The sequence below is a fragment of the Chelon labrosus genome (assembly GCF_963514085.1).
Source record: "Chelon labrosus genome assembly, chromosome: 11".
Classification (NCBI taxonomy): domain Eukaryota; kingdom Metazoa; phylum Chordata; class Actinopteri; order Mugiliformes; family Mugilidae; genus Chelon; species Chelon labrosus.
Genome location: NC_140344.1, coordinates 29,479,844 through 29,494,202, shown reverse-complemented (window position 1 = coordinate 29,494,202; position 14,359 = coordinate 29,479,844). Strand labels below are relative to the sequence as shown.

The 14,359-nt window shown below is 44.9% G+C and overlaps 2 protein-coding genes across 2 annotated transcripts; one reads left to right on the top strand and one right to left on the bottom strand.

Annotated features, from left to right (window-relative positions):
• The first annotated feature begins 47 nt into the window (after positions 1-47).
• utp4 (UTP4 small subunit processome component) lies at positions 48-7,655 on the top strand. The gene is made up of 17 exons (XM_084555622.1): positions 48-131; positions 945-1,130; positions 1,645-1,833; positions 1,916-2,000; positions 2,085-2,174; positions 2,633-2,844; positions 2,924-3,095; positions 3,395-3,486; positions 3,571-3,667; positions 3,860-3,924; positions 4,162-4,284; positions 6,056-6,212; positions 6,431-6,537; positions 6,607-6,702; positions 6,832-7,017; positions 7,113-7,223; positions 7,442-7,655. The coding sequence occupies exons 2-17, from the start codon at positions 972-974 to the stop codon at positions 7,556-7,558; spliced, it is 2,058 nt and encodes a 685-aa protein (XP_084411748.1). The 5' UTR covers positions 48-131; positions 945-971; the 3' UTR covers positions 7,559-7,655.
• Positions 7,656-13,738: 6,083 nt separating this feature from the next.
• il17c (interleukin 17c) lies at positions 13,739-14,359 on the bottom strand (the record flags this gene model as incomplete). Its single annotated transcript, XM_084554874.1, has 1 exon — positions 13,739-14,359. One exon carries the CDS (start codon positions 14,357-14,359, stop codon positions 14,075-14,077), a length of 285 nt encoding a protein of 94 aa, XP_084411000.1. The 3' UTR covers positions 13,739-14,074.

The following is a 14,359-nucleotide window of genomic DNA, read 5'->3' as shown; positions in this document are numbered from 1 at the left end:
TCCCAGCGCGATGACGCATTTCCGTTTGCTGGTTCAGTTCCGGTTCAGAGGTCATCAACGTGGATCCCCGTGTTTTCAGGCGTGTGGTTTAATCCAGAGGAAAGTTAGACACGTGTGAAGAAACGCAGCTGGTAAATAATGAATTCTTTAGATAAATGATGTTGTTGAAGTTTAATGATTTATTTAATGAAACTGTGACGTGTTTAGTTTTACTAACGGACAGCTAGCTGCCGTTAGCTCCGCTAGTTGACTAGCATCAGAGCTAGCCGTTTGGCTTTAAGTTCATTTTTAAAACACCAACACATGCTGCTAATATAAAGCTATAACCACCAGAGATATTCTAACTGTCCGGATGAGAAATCTCAGATTAATTAAATATTTAAAACGTTTTTAGCGCTTTCCCTGAGTTTCAGGATCAAAACAAACATGGGAGGAAAATGTGTTGGTTTCCTGTTGACTGGATGTTTGTTGATCCAGATTGTTGGAGGAGTCTTTGTGGATGTGGGAGAGAACTTCAGAATAAGTGTCACTGATTTAAACCTCGCGTTACTGCTGTGTGACCAGAATGAAGGATGACAGGATGAACTCAGGTGTAACAGGCATCTATTGGTATTAAATGGTTCGTGACATCATTCAGGGACTGTGGTCAATATAAAACATGAATCATAAAACATCAGGGCAGAGATCCATGTTCATAGCACAGCACAATAAACTGATAAACAAGCCACTGGTTTAATGTGTTCTCTGAAATAATAAAACAACAATGTCCCAGATGAGCAGTAAATATCAGTGGAAGTAGTTTTATGTCTCTGTGAGAATTTCACACACTTCTGTGTTTTCATGCTGAGGAAGAGGACGCCAGGAGGAACTCAGGGACGTATCGTATCATCATCACTGGGTTTTTTTGCTGAACTGACCCGACACTGTCCCTGTTTACCTGCCAGGTGCTGTTTTACCGCTGACGGTGGAGGATGGGGGAGTTCAAGGTGCACCGTGTTCGCTTCTTTGACTACATGCCCAGCGCCATCCGAGCCATGGCGTTCAACAGCGGCACCGAGCGCCTGGCCGTGGCCCGGGCCGATGGAGCGCTGGAGATCTTCAACTTCGCTGACAACTACTTCCAAGAAAAGGTAAAAAGAAAAAGAGACGGATTCCCCACAGAGGCAACAGATATCTGACGGGATGAGAAACCTTCTGTTGACCGTGAGCTGGACGGCCCCGGCTGACCCTGACCGACAAACATGTTCTCTGACAGCAGCTGCAGAAACAGGAGGCTCTGCTAGTTCCTGGTTTTACTCAGATAATGACACTGAAATGTCCTCTGGAGGACTGATTCTGACTTTTAGTTCTGGTTCTCTACTAAACTGAGCTCCAGATTAACACTGTGGCCCCAAATTGAAAAGTATAGGGGCCCACTTTAAATCTACCTTAACACAAGTGTTCCCATTTTTTCTCCATTTTAACTTTTATTACTGACGGAGAGGACAATGTGCCGTTTGATTTAAAGTTCTCAGGGGTGTGTTCAGTAGTCGGTGTCAATCAGACCTCAGTGTTTAACCCTTTCTGTGCCGTGTCCCGTTAACACTTTATCTCACTTTGTCTCAGAGGTGGTTTTAAAACGTGAGTGCTGATTTTGTTTCCCAGGTGATCCCAGGACGGGACGGCAGGGCGGTGGAGGCTCTGTGTTGGGTGGGCCGGCGTCTCTTCAGCGCTGGGTTGAACGGAGAGGTCACAGAGTATGACCTGGAGATCCTGAGGCCCCGGTACAGCGTGGAGGCCTACGGGGGACCGATCTGGGCCCTCAGCAGCAACAGCCAGGGAACACAGCTGGCGGTCGGTCGTGGCCTCGTGATCGTTCTATTTGATGATAGTTGAGCTGAACGAACGAACTGAACAAGGTGTTTTCTTGTGTCAGGTTGGATGTGAGGACGGGACGGTGAAGATGTTTGAGATACTGGAGGAGAAGATTCAGTTCCAGAGAAACCTGGAGCGACAGAAAGGTTCAGATCATCCTTCAGATTTCATCCTCGTGTTAAACTGCATCAGTGTTTGGTTTGGTTTTGATTTGTTTGATTGTCCTCTAGGTCGTATCATATCTCTGTCCTGGCATCCCTCTGGAGGACAGATAGCTGCTGGAACGATGGACATGATCAGAATCTTTGATGCTGAGACCGGTAACAAAAATAATAATATCTAAACCAACCAGCAGTCAGTCAGTCAGTCAGTCAGTCAGTCAGTCAGTCGGTTACACAGGACGGTCTGTGTTTGTTCTGTCTCTGAAAGATCAGACTTTAAAAATAACGACCCAAGTTTGTTTCATTCAAAAAGTGTTTGTTTGTTACTAATTTGAATAATTCACTTAAATAATTAGAGCCTTGTTAATATGAGAGACAGTCATAATGTAAAGCAGCATTACCCACAATCCTCTCTGCCCCACTCTACCATGCTGGGTGTCATTAGAAACTGAAGACTCTACTCTGTCTAATGACACCAAGCACATGGAGGAAATCTCAGTCTTCTTCTGGGCTGTATAACGTGCACATGTTCCTGATTTAATTTAATCTCTACTTAATGATGGTTCTGGTTCTGGTTCTGGTTCTGGTTGTGATTCTGGTTCTGGTTGTGGCTTCAGGTCACGCCACTCACAGGCTGCTGGTGGACAGAGGCGTGGGGGCGTCTAAGAGTAAAGAGGTGGTGGTCTGGAGCGTCGCCTTTCTGTCCGACCACACCATCATCAGCGGAGATTCAGCAGGGAAGGTCCAGATCTGGGACGGACGGACGGGGACTCTGGTCAAGACTCACCTGGTCACCAAGTGGGACGTCCAGGCTCTGTGCGTGTCACAGGTGAGACCCGTCGCTCCGCAGCTCCTCACTGAACCCCGTTACCTGTGCAGAGTTGTTGATGTTTCTGAACGTTGGACAGGACGAGAGCAGTCTGATCGCCGGGACGTCAGAGGGGACGGTCGTCCAGTTCCAGTTCATCTCCTCCACCGTGGACCGGAACGAGAAGGAGTGGGTCAGAACCAGGACCTTTAAAAACCACTCGCACGACGTGAGAGCGCTCGTTCACACCGACACTGCCGTGGTCTCTGGAGGTCAGTGTTGAATAAAGACATTTGTTTCTAAAAGGACAAAGTCACAATAAACTGCTGCGTCTGATTTTCCAACATTACATCTGATTATTTCCTCTTGTTCTCTTTGAGCTGCGTCAGGGAAACATCCTGGAAACAGTTTTTGGTCTTTTTAGTTTATAGAACCAGAAATAAAAACCAGAGACACGTCGTCTCAGAGGAACACTGATGGACTTTAGATCTAGATCCTGCTGCAACGTAAACCATGATAGGAAGCTGATGATGATGATGATGATGATGATGATGATGATGTGTCCCCTCAGGGATGGACACTCAGCTGGTGGTGAGGCCTCTGCTGGACAAGGTGGAGAAGAACACCCAGGAGTCAGCGTTACGCAAAATAATGTTCCCACACGTGAGTTCGTGACCGGTTACGTCAGTTTGTGTCTCCGTTGCCATGACGACGTGCTCACCTCCCCCCTCCTGTCTCCGTCTGTAGAGGAGTCTGGTGGCTTGTGCGAGGAAAGCCGGGCTGCTGCTCTTCCAGTTCCCTGATCATTTAGAGCTGTGGAGACTCGGAGAGAGCGACGGACACGGTGAGTAAAACTCTACCGCTGTCACACGACGCTGATCTGGACGCTAACGGCAGCTGAAGCATCGCTGGAGGCTGACCTGCTGACTTCTCTCTCCTTCTCTGTTGACGTTAACCAGGACTTATCTTGTCCTCAGTGATGGAGGTGATAGTTGTTGATGTTTATTCACTGAAGTGGTTTAATCTGTTTTAACAGGAAGTCCTGGACAGAGTCTACCTGTGAAGAGGAAACCAGAGAAACTCATCCAGCTGAAGAGGAAGGTGAGCGATGATGTCCAGTTATTTTCCTGATCTGTCAGATCTTTTAATCTGAGAACCAGACGCCCTGCTGTGGTACCTTAATGTACTGGAAGCTCCTCTAAGAAGACCCACATAAATCTGGATTATCTCCAGAACCATCAGGTCCATGTTCCTGACCCTGATTCCTTGTCTCCTGCTCTGTGATGTTGTATCATTGGACAGGTTAATTAACGAGTGTTCTCGTTTCTTTTCCCACAGGGAGACGATCACATCTGCTGCAGCTCTTTGTCTCCGTGTGGAGGTTGGTTGGTCTACTCCACCGTCTCCAGCGTTCGTCTCTACAGACTCCAGTACGACAACAACAACATCAGCATCAACAAGGTGAGTCTGTCAACACAGAGCTGCTTTAAAACCTCTTCAGTTTACTACAACTCATTTATCTGGCTTCAGTGTCATTTCATTTACTTTAATGTCATAATAATAATAAACATAAACCACTGATGTTAAATAAATGAATGTATATTTTAGGGATGGCCCGATCCGATACTTAGGATCGGTATCGGCCCGATATTGATCAAATTTTCAGGATCGAATATCGGAAAAAATAACTATAGCCCTACCGATCCGATACCCAAATGCTCAACTTAATTTTGCGCGACATGCCGTAAACAGAGAGCAGCTGCTGCAAGCGTGTGTAAACAGAACCTGGTGACAGTGAATTAGCCTAGCGCTCTTATCATGTCAGCTGTGTGGAGTTACTTTGCACACAAGGAAGAGAAAAGTAAAACAGCCGAATGCAACTTGTGCAACGCGAGTGTCTCAAGGGGTGGCAGCAGCACTGGACGCAAATGTTTGTGACAGTTATTTAAAGTCAGCAGTCACTTAAAGCAGCTATATGTCCTACAGCAGGGGGCCCATTACATCGACCGTGATCGACCGGTGCGGGTAGATCGCGTGCCATTGGAAAAAAATAAAATGTTTTAGATGTTAGTCTGGCTTAACAACTAACTGTTGCACCTCCAAAACAAACAGCAAGACAAACGTTCATCTTTATTTATTTTACTTTATATTTGCAACATACCCTCAGTTCAGCGGCACACATCCACAGCCACGCACAACTTCAACCACAACAATCAAGACTACCGTCTTTCTGAAAGAGACAGCGCTATTTTTCTAAAGGTGCAGTGCACCAGTTTTTCTTGATAAAAATAAAAACAAAGATGGATAGAGCTTTTAACACTGTAGCAACAATTAATATGACTTAGGATAGGTAGATCACTTTGACTTGGTCATTGTAAAAGCAGCTTGCAAGCCAAAGAAGTGTGGGCACCCCTGTCCTATAGTCTTCAATGGAACATTGAAACTGAGTCCATTCTATATCTAGTTTGATATGAGTGTTTTACATCCAGTTCAACCCCAGAGGTTACGTGTGAAAGAAGAAACATTCAAGTTTGCAGTTTGCACTGATCTGAAGTTTAAATAAAGAGCTTATGGCTTGAGGCACATCGTGGGCTGTTTTATTTCTTCCCTTAGGGGAGCAGAATATTTGTTGCACAGTTTGACCATGGCGTTTTTAGATGTCCATATTAAGCAAAGTACATCTATACAAACTATATGTATCATAAACAACTTAACAGAGGAGAAAAGAAGGTATCGGATTGATATCGGTATCGCCAGATACTCCAAATTGCAGTATCGGTATCGGACATGAAAAAGTTGGATCGAGCCATCCCTAGTATATTTTAAGATGATGTTTGAACCATTTAAATCAGTTTAATCAGGAAAACAAAACACTATTTTAATTTAACATATAAAGTGACTAGATTACTACAATGAAGTAAATATAAATATGTAGAATATATTTATAGAATAATTCCAGCTGCTGGATTCATCGTCCTGTCTTCAGTTTAATTTCATTTATTTTCAGACTCTTTGTTCTGTTTTTTAATTTATATCTAATCTTTATATTTAGTTCCAGACTCAATCAGCTCCTATCCAGGTTTAGACAGTAGAGGAATTAAACGAGTGAATTAAAGCTGCTCCTCTAATCACTGAGTATTATGATGAAGCTCTCTCTCCCTCCTCTCCCTCCTCTCCCTCCTCTCCCTCCTCTCCCTCCTCTCCCTCCTCTCCCTCCTCTCCCTCCCTCCAGGTGTCCAAACTCCCCAGAGAGCTCCACTCAGCCTCCCAGCTCTGCTTCTCCTCAGACTCCTCCAGACTCTTCGCCTCCTCCAGTCAGTCGTCCGTCGTGGTCGTTGCCCTCGATCAGCTGGAGTGTAAATACCTTCACACCCTCAGACACAAGACAGGTGAGAGTCCACGATCCTCTCTGCTCTCATCTGGTCAGGAGGGAGGAAGAGGGGGGGGGGGAGGAAGAGAGGGAGGGAGGGGAGATAAAGGGAGGAATAAGGGAGGGGGGAGCAGTGGAGGGAAGACGGTTGATGTTATTGTAGAGACTGAGCTGATCTGTGCTGATAAAGGTTGACAACAATAAACTAACGGTGTTAACGCGCTTTGGGACGTCCAGGGTCCAGAGAGGCGGTCCATCTGCTGGTTGCCAGTGACGACGGTAAATGGTTGGCTACAGCGAACACAGACGGAGAGATCCACGTCTACAACGTCCCCCAGATGAAGGTGAGTCTCCGGTTCATTGATTTAGCTCCAGATTAAAGGAGCAGCTCTGAACGTCTTTCTGTCCTCCAGCTCCACTGCACCGTCCCCGTCTACAGCTCCTGTCCCACCGCCCTCGCCATCCACCCGACGACCAGCAACCTGATCTCTGTCCACGCTGACCAGCAGGTAAACCCCTGGACCTGGTTCATGGTCTCTGATGGTAGCCTGCAGACGCTGTGACTGTCTCTGTCTCCGTGACCTTGACCATCTCTGTCTCTGTCTCTGTGTCCGTGACCGTGTCTGTCTCTGGTGCAGATCTTTGAGTACTCGCTGCAGACGAAGGAATACACCGAGTGGAGTCGGACGCTGCACAGACAAGGACTGCACTCGCTGTGGCTGGAGCGGGACACCCCGGTCACACATGTCACCTTCAACCCTAGAAACCCGGCGCACATCGTCCTGCACGACGCCTTCATGTTCTGCATCATCGACCAGAGTCTGGTACGTGAGCGTCCTGACGCTGAAGCTGTGTCAGTCGTTCAGGAACGAGCTGAGACGAATGAACGCTTCTCATTTACCTGTGGGTGTGTTTGCAGCCGCTCCCTGAAGCGAAGACGACGCTCTACAACCAGATGACCCTGAGGAGTCTCCCGGTGTCAGAGAGGAGCCGTCAGAGCCACGCCTTCAAGATCTGCAAGACCTTCCAGGTTTGATCATCTCCCTCGTCTTTACTGGAGCAGAATCAGGTCTCACCACAGAGAAACCAGACCAACGTCCTCCACAGAAACAACCTGAATGTGAACGGGAGACGTTGTTCTGGTTCCAGGCTGACCCCTGACCTCTGACCCCTGACCTCTCATCTGTTTAACTCTCGTGCTTTGGTTCAGTCATAACTGAACCCTCATCTCGTCTTTGTGTCTCTCAGCACCTCCTCAGCGTCCGCCTGCTGGACGACCTGTCTCTGGTGGTGGTGGAGCGTCCCCTGTTGGACATCATGTCTCAGCTGCCTGCGCCCGTCCGCCAGAAGAAGTTTGCCACATAAACGTTGGACAGCGTTTGTTAATACAGCTTCACTTTGTAAGAGATGTTTTGATAAAGTAATAAAAGTATTTAGTCTCAGCTGAGTCCTGGAGCGTTATTCATTTATTCATTTAGTTCTTTGTGTTTTTGTTTTTATTGAATTTTATTGAGTACAGGGTTGGTCATACATCTCAGACTCTTGGCATAAACATATTCTGACATGTCACAGAGGAAAAATAAAATTAGATAAATAAAATAAGAGAACCAAGTAAGAAAGGTAAATAAATAAATGTGGGGGGGAATCCAGTCCACAGAAAAAAGAAAAGGAGCTGTGCTATATTAAGTCTCTGACTCCTCAGGCTGAGTTTGCATTAGTCCTCGTGTAGGTCCAAAAAAGATCCCAAGAGGTCATCCCATCCTCCTTGTCAGCTGACGGTTTGTGAAGCATAGATTCATAAGATGCAGTCTCTCAGTTCAGGAGATACAGGGGTTTTCCAGTGTCTTAAGATAACTCTGGAAGTTGTGACCAAGCCCACCATAATCACAGAAAAGGTTCTTTTTGATATATTCAGTATCTGCGATCTGTCCCCTAATAAACATCAGCAGGAGTCAGGGGAATCACTGAGCCTGACCAGTTACTTAAGAAGTCCACGACTTTAACCCAGAATGGACTCACTAATGCACATTCCCATACACAGTGAAGAAAAGTTCCTACCACTGTTTTACACTTCCAACACATATTATCATTCATCAGTTTCATTCTATATAATCTCACAGGGGTATGATAGTATCTATGTACGATCTTATATTGTGTGAACTTCCCTCTTGCCTCCCTCACATACTTTCCACAGTCTGCTAGTATACCCAGCCATTTCTCCTGGGTAAAGTTTATTCTCAAGTCTTGCTGCCGTAACAATTTCACATTAGAGGACTCACCACTTACTGAATAGTTTGTTAGTTTATAAAATTGTGAGGCCGTGCAGCGTTCCTGTGGCGCATTCAAATATTCCAAAATATAATTTTCTGAACAATTACCAATTCGAAATTTTACACAGTCCCTAATTTGTATGTATCTCCAAAAATGTTGTTTACCTTCGAGTTTAAATTGACGCGACAATTCCTCATAAGACATGTTACCAGCATGTATGGCAGGATTAAACCATAATGAAGCACATGTCTGTACATATTGTGACAGCTTATGCATTTTGTGTACCTTGGCCCACACTTCCTTAGAGTGAAGAAGAATTGGATTTGTTGTATTACTTTGTTGAGACAGTTGCTCCTTTGAACTAAATGGTAAACATAACTCACTCTCAATCTCCATCCAGTCTAGCTTGTTGTCTGTCATTTTCCAATATTTGGCTCATTTAGCCATTTCAAAAGATATCCCATATAACCTTGGGTCTGGTACACCTAAGACCCCTTTCTCCATGGGGGCGCAGAGTTTGCTTAGTTTTATCCTTGCTCTTTTCCCATCCCATAAAAACTGTTTAACTACATCATCATACTTCTTAAAAATGGCAGGCGGTATTGTGATTGGCAGCATCATTACTAAGTAATTAAATTGAGGAGCTACTATACTTAATAATATTGACTTTTCCCCACAGAGTAAGTTTTATCTTTTGCCACTTCTCCAAATTTGTTTTCATTTTTTCCAACACTGGATTAAAGTTTAACGAAGGCATCTCTCCCAGGTCTTGACTGAGTTTAATTCCAAGGGACTTCATGCCTTGAGGTACCCACTTAAATTTAAGTTTTTCCACCATGTAACGGTGGCATGTGGAAGTCAAAGGCATAGCCTCGGATTTATTCCAGTTAATTATGTAACGTGACAGTTTAGAGTAGGACTGAATAGTATCCATCAAATGTGGTAAAGATGCCTCAGGGTCTGTCACTACAGCTAAAACATCATCAGCATATAGCAACAGTTTAAGTTCCTGTCCACCGCCCTCTACTCCCTTAATTCTCCTATTGTTCCTGATACTAACTATAAACCATAGAGGGCTCAAAGAGCAGCCCTGGTGAGTGCCTCTAGACCGGCTGATAAATGATGATATAGCTCCACTGGTAATTACTGCTGCTTTTGGTTCTTTATATAATGTCTTTACCCAATGAGAAAAATAGGGACCAAACCCAAAATGTGACAAAGCAGAAAAGAGAAAACTCTATTCCACTTCGTCAAAAGCCTTTTCGGCATCGAGGGAAATAGCAGCTATTGGCACATTTTTGGATTGCGCAAGCCACATTAGATGTATTAATTTCCTCATGTTGTCCGATGAGGACCTGTTCTTCATGAAGCCTGCTTGGTTGGGATGTATAATACTGGGTAAACCTTGTTGAAGTCGTAGAGCCAGCACTTTTGTCAATATCTTAAAGTCCAGATTGAGCAGGCTAATAGGTCTAAAGTTAGATGGGTCTGTTATGTCTCTGTCTTTTTTTGGGATCAGAGATATTAAAGCTTCATTAAATGTCGCTGGCAAGTGGCCTTTTTCAAAAGCCTCCTGATACACCTTCACCAAGACTGGGGCCAGGATGTCTCGGTGTTCTTTATAATATTCCACAGGAAATCCGTCATAACCTGGTGACTTCCCAGTGTTCATTAATGACACAGCTTTCTTTATTTCTGCTACAGTTATAGGCGACTCTAACTTCCTTGCGTGATCAGGGTTAAGCTCAGACATATTAATGTTAGAGAAGAATGAATTCATTTGATTGTCATCACAGGATACTGTTGATGTATATAGTTTCTTGTAATACTGTTGGAATGTCTCATTTATATCTTTTGTTGAGGTTACTAATTTATCTCCCTGTTTGATAGCTGAGATTATATTTGAGGAGTCTTTTTCTTTCACTTGTCTAGCTAATATTTTCCCAGTTTTTCCCCACCTTCATAAAAATTTGATTTTAATCTATATAAGGAATATTCTGCTTTTTTGTTAAAGATTTCATGCAGCTGAAACTTAAGCTTACGGAGTTCCTGATATTGTGAGAAGTGTTCCGCTAAGTTATTTTCCTTTAATTTAATTTCACCTTCTAATTCTTTAATTCTGTGTAGGCTCTCTTTTTTCTTTTGAGCTGAGCGAGCTATGAGTTTCCCTCTCATATATGCTTTAGAGGCCTCCCAAACTGTTGCAATTTCCTTAGTACTGCCAATGTTTAATTCAAAGAAAGATTTCAAATCCTCTCCCAACAACGTCCTAAAGCCTTTGTCCTGTAGTAATGATGTATTCATTCTCCATCTAGTCCTCTTACCCATGTCCAATTCTGTGTTTATACATAATTCCACCGCTGCATCTATCTGTGATAGCAATAGTTCTTATACTACAACTAACTACACTGTTTACTAAGGGGCTTGCAATTAAGAAGAAGTCAATTCTGGAGTGTGACTTCTGACAATGGGAAAAAAACGTGTACTCCCTCTCCTGAGGGTTAGTAAGCCTCCAGATATCCACAAGCACCATGTCATCTTTTCACATATGAATTGCTTCCCTATCTTTAGTCATCAGTGGACCTTTAAACTGACTTTTGTCTAAAACAGGGTCCATTACTTGATTAAAGTCTCCTGCGAGTATTATTTGCCATCTCCCCTAAAACCCTGTTCACTTCGTGAAAGACGTGTGGGTCTCCCTTGTTAGGTGCATAAATATTACACAATATCACCTGCATACCTTCTGTTAATGCCTGGACACATATCATTCTTCCCTCTGTATCTTTAACCTCTTTAAGCAACAAAATGTATCGTCCTGTTAACCAAAATCATAACTCCATTTCGTGACTGAGCTGTGAAAAACATGCCTCACCCTCAACAAGATGGGTTTCCTGCATGAAACCTATATCTGCCTTATTAGTCTTTAAATATGACAATACTTTGCGTCTTCTGACTGGATTTCCACTTCCATTAATATTCCATGACATGTATTTAATACATTTCTTAATCATCCTTGTTCAAATGACCCTCCATACTCATGTCTACTTCACTGTTCCTGTTTGAAGCACTGTTCATCTGGATGTCTGCCTCCTGTGTCCTCATGCTTTAAAACCCTGGACTCTGAATGAACACTAACATTTAACCTGGGTAAAGAACACTTCCGGTACAGAATACGAAAAAGAAAAAACATGACCAAAGTCCAAAACATAAATTCAAGCCAGAAAAAGCCTGACAGTCCTGTAGCTGACATGTGCAGCTTTAAAATGAGAAACCAAACTAAACCTTATCTGGTCCGTGGGTCACCGCTCCTCCCGCCTGTAGTCCTCCGTCCGTGGGACCCCTCTCCTCCGACACCCGTCCTCTCAACATGTATGTGGCTCTTCCATACAGACATAAATCTCCACTCGTCCCCTATGTCGGGTGTTTAGTCATTGCCCTGGTCGTTGTCGTAGTGAAACTCACATTCTTCCCCCGACACTTGAGCCTCAGTGGCCGGGAGGGCCAGCGTGCAGGTCGGCCCACTTCACCTCCGGCTCCTGGAGTCTGCGCTTCACCGAGGTCAAGGTTCCTCTTCTCCGCCAGCTCTTTGGTCATATCGGGGGATACAGACAGTCGACATCCTTCCCATACGAAGCCCCATTTTTCCCTCGCTGACTGTCTTAGGAACCGTATCAGCACCGGTCTCGGGGGCCGCTCCGGGTCCGGCATCGGTGCGAGCAACCGGTGTGCTCTCTCAGTCTCAAACTCGGCATCAGCCCGGACCCCCAGCCCGGACCCCCAGCCCCAGCCCGTACCCCCAGCCCGGACCCCCAGCCCCAGCCCGGACCCCCAGCCCCAGCCCGTACCCCCAGCCCGGACCCCCAGCCCTCAGTGATGTCCCATTGGTCCCTAAAGTGTCTTTCAGGCCTAAGAGCCTCACGTTGTCCCTTTTGCTGTGAGGGATCCTGATCCAGGGCTGAACGTGACCCCACACTACATCCATATCTTCTTCCTCTTGTCTCCATCAGCCTGGAGCAGCTCTAGTCTCCTCCAGGCGCGTTTCTACAAACTCTCTTTCATAACCGTCACTGTCTCTTTCAGCTCCGTCGTCGTTTCTTTAATAGTTAAACATCTGTAGCAACGCTCTGCAGTGTGCTGCTCATGTTAGTGATTTCTGTAAACAGACAGTCGAGGCTGGAGCTGGGTCACCTCCACCTGTTGGACCTTCTCCTTCCTGTGACTGAGGCCTTTCAGCCATGTGGCCCGTGCCTCGGAAATATTTCGACGTGGCCATTTCGCTTAATTTCGGTTATTTCAGTTTTCCAGAACTGCGCCAGCTGTTTACTCTTCGAAACAAGGGTAGTTTTTTAATATAATTTGAGCCTGTACTTTGATATCAGAACGGATTTACATGTGGGAGAGCGAGGATCCTGATCAGCCGCCATCTTGTTCGCCGTACCCACGTGACTCCTGTTTATTTCTGATGTTGGTTATTTTAGAGAAGGAAGGAAGAAGGAGAGGGAGGAATAAAATAAATACATCTATATGTTTCTATTTCATCTATTTATCCTTCTAGTTCAGATTAGTTTCTACTTTAGTTCTCAGCTCCAAGGTCAGAATCTTTTAACACTCTCTCATTACATTTTCTTTCTTTTATATTCTAACTGAACTCTGACTTATTGTCCAGTGGCCCCTGAGGCCCCTGAGGCCCCCGAGGCCCCTGAGGCCCCCGAGGCCCCTGAGTCTGTTGAGTCTTCAGTCTGGTTGGTGTGTAGCTGGTGTTGAGCCGCTGGGAGGCGCCACTGAGCTGAATAAAACGTTTAGTTTTCATTCTAACGTTAAAGATGTTTTTCATCTTTTATTCCTCCATCATTTATACTTTCTACTCATCTGGTTTCTCATTCAGTGACTAAATGTTTCTCTCTTTATTTTCTCCACCAGCTCCATCTGGTCTCTTTAGGTTGATCTCATTTATTCCATTTTAGAGGAGTTTTAGATGTTTGTCTGATGTTTCTCTTCAACCTAATGTTGGTTATTATGATCATCACCTACTGAATACAGACACACAATGATTCATCATCTGTGACTGAACAAACACACAAACTGATAATAATAAAGAAAAAAATACAAAAGAAATGTTTGAAATGTTCCAATGAACTGGAGTTTTTATTTGTTCTTAAACAAAAATAAAAATATATATCAATAAATAATGAAACATGAATTATATCTGAAATAAATAAATGATCTGTGTAAATGTTTCTGTGATATTAAATAAAATCTTTTCTTTGGCTTCAATGAAGCTGAGGAGCTGATTGGTCAAACTGATCCATCATGTCCCACCAGGACAAAAGCTCCGAAATAAATAAACACAACAACAACAACCCAATAAATAGATGAGACATGAGACATGAGAGCATCTGTTCAATAAAACTATACGATAGTGAAGATGTTGATCAGCTCAGGAGACACACGGTGACTCACTGAGACAATAAATAGAGACAGGAGAGACGAGTCTGGATCAGAACCAGGACCAGCAGCCAGACTGGGGTCCAGGATCCAGGGACCAGCCGTGAAGACTCGACTCTCCCGAGTTAAACTTGGTGCATCTTAAAACAGGCGCATTCCTTCCGTCTAGGCCTCGATGGACAGCACCCTGACGCAGGTGCAGCCCACGGCCACGTTGATGCTGACGGGCTTCAGGTGGTAGGTGGCCCCCCCGCAGCAGCGCTCCCTCTTCAGGAACACCCTGGTCTGGTTCACCTCCACCGAGTTATAGTCGAAGCTCTCCTCCAGGGAGCCGTCCGTCTTCACCTGGATGCAGCCGGAGCACAGACACTCCGCCTTCACGTAGGAGGACGGGAAGTAGTCCTCGTTGGTGACGGTGCTGCAGAGGACACGAGGCACGTGATCATTCAT

Coding starts and splice junctions, on each gene's coding strand:
- utp4 (XM_084555622.1), top strand. CDS start 972: ATGGGGGAGTTCAAGGTGCACCGTGTTCGCTTCTTTGACTACATGCCC. Junction 3,668..3,859: donor CGGAGAGAGCGACGGACACG/GTGAGTAAAACT, acceptor CTGTTTTAACAG/GAAGTCCTGGACAGAGTCTA. Junction 6,538..6,606: donor ACAACGTCCCCCAGATGAAG/GTGAGTCTCCGG, acceptor TCTGTCCTCCAG/CTCCACTGCACCGTCCCCGT.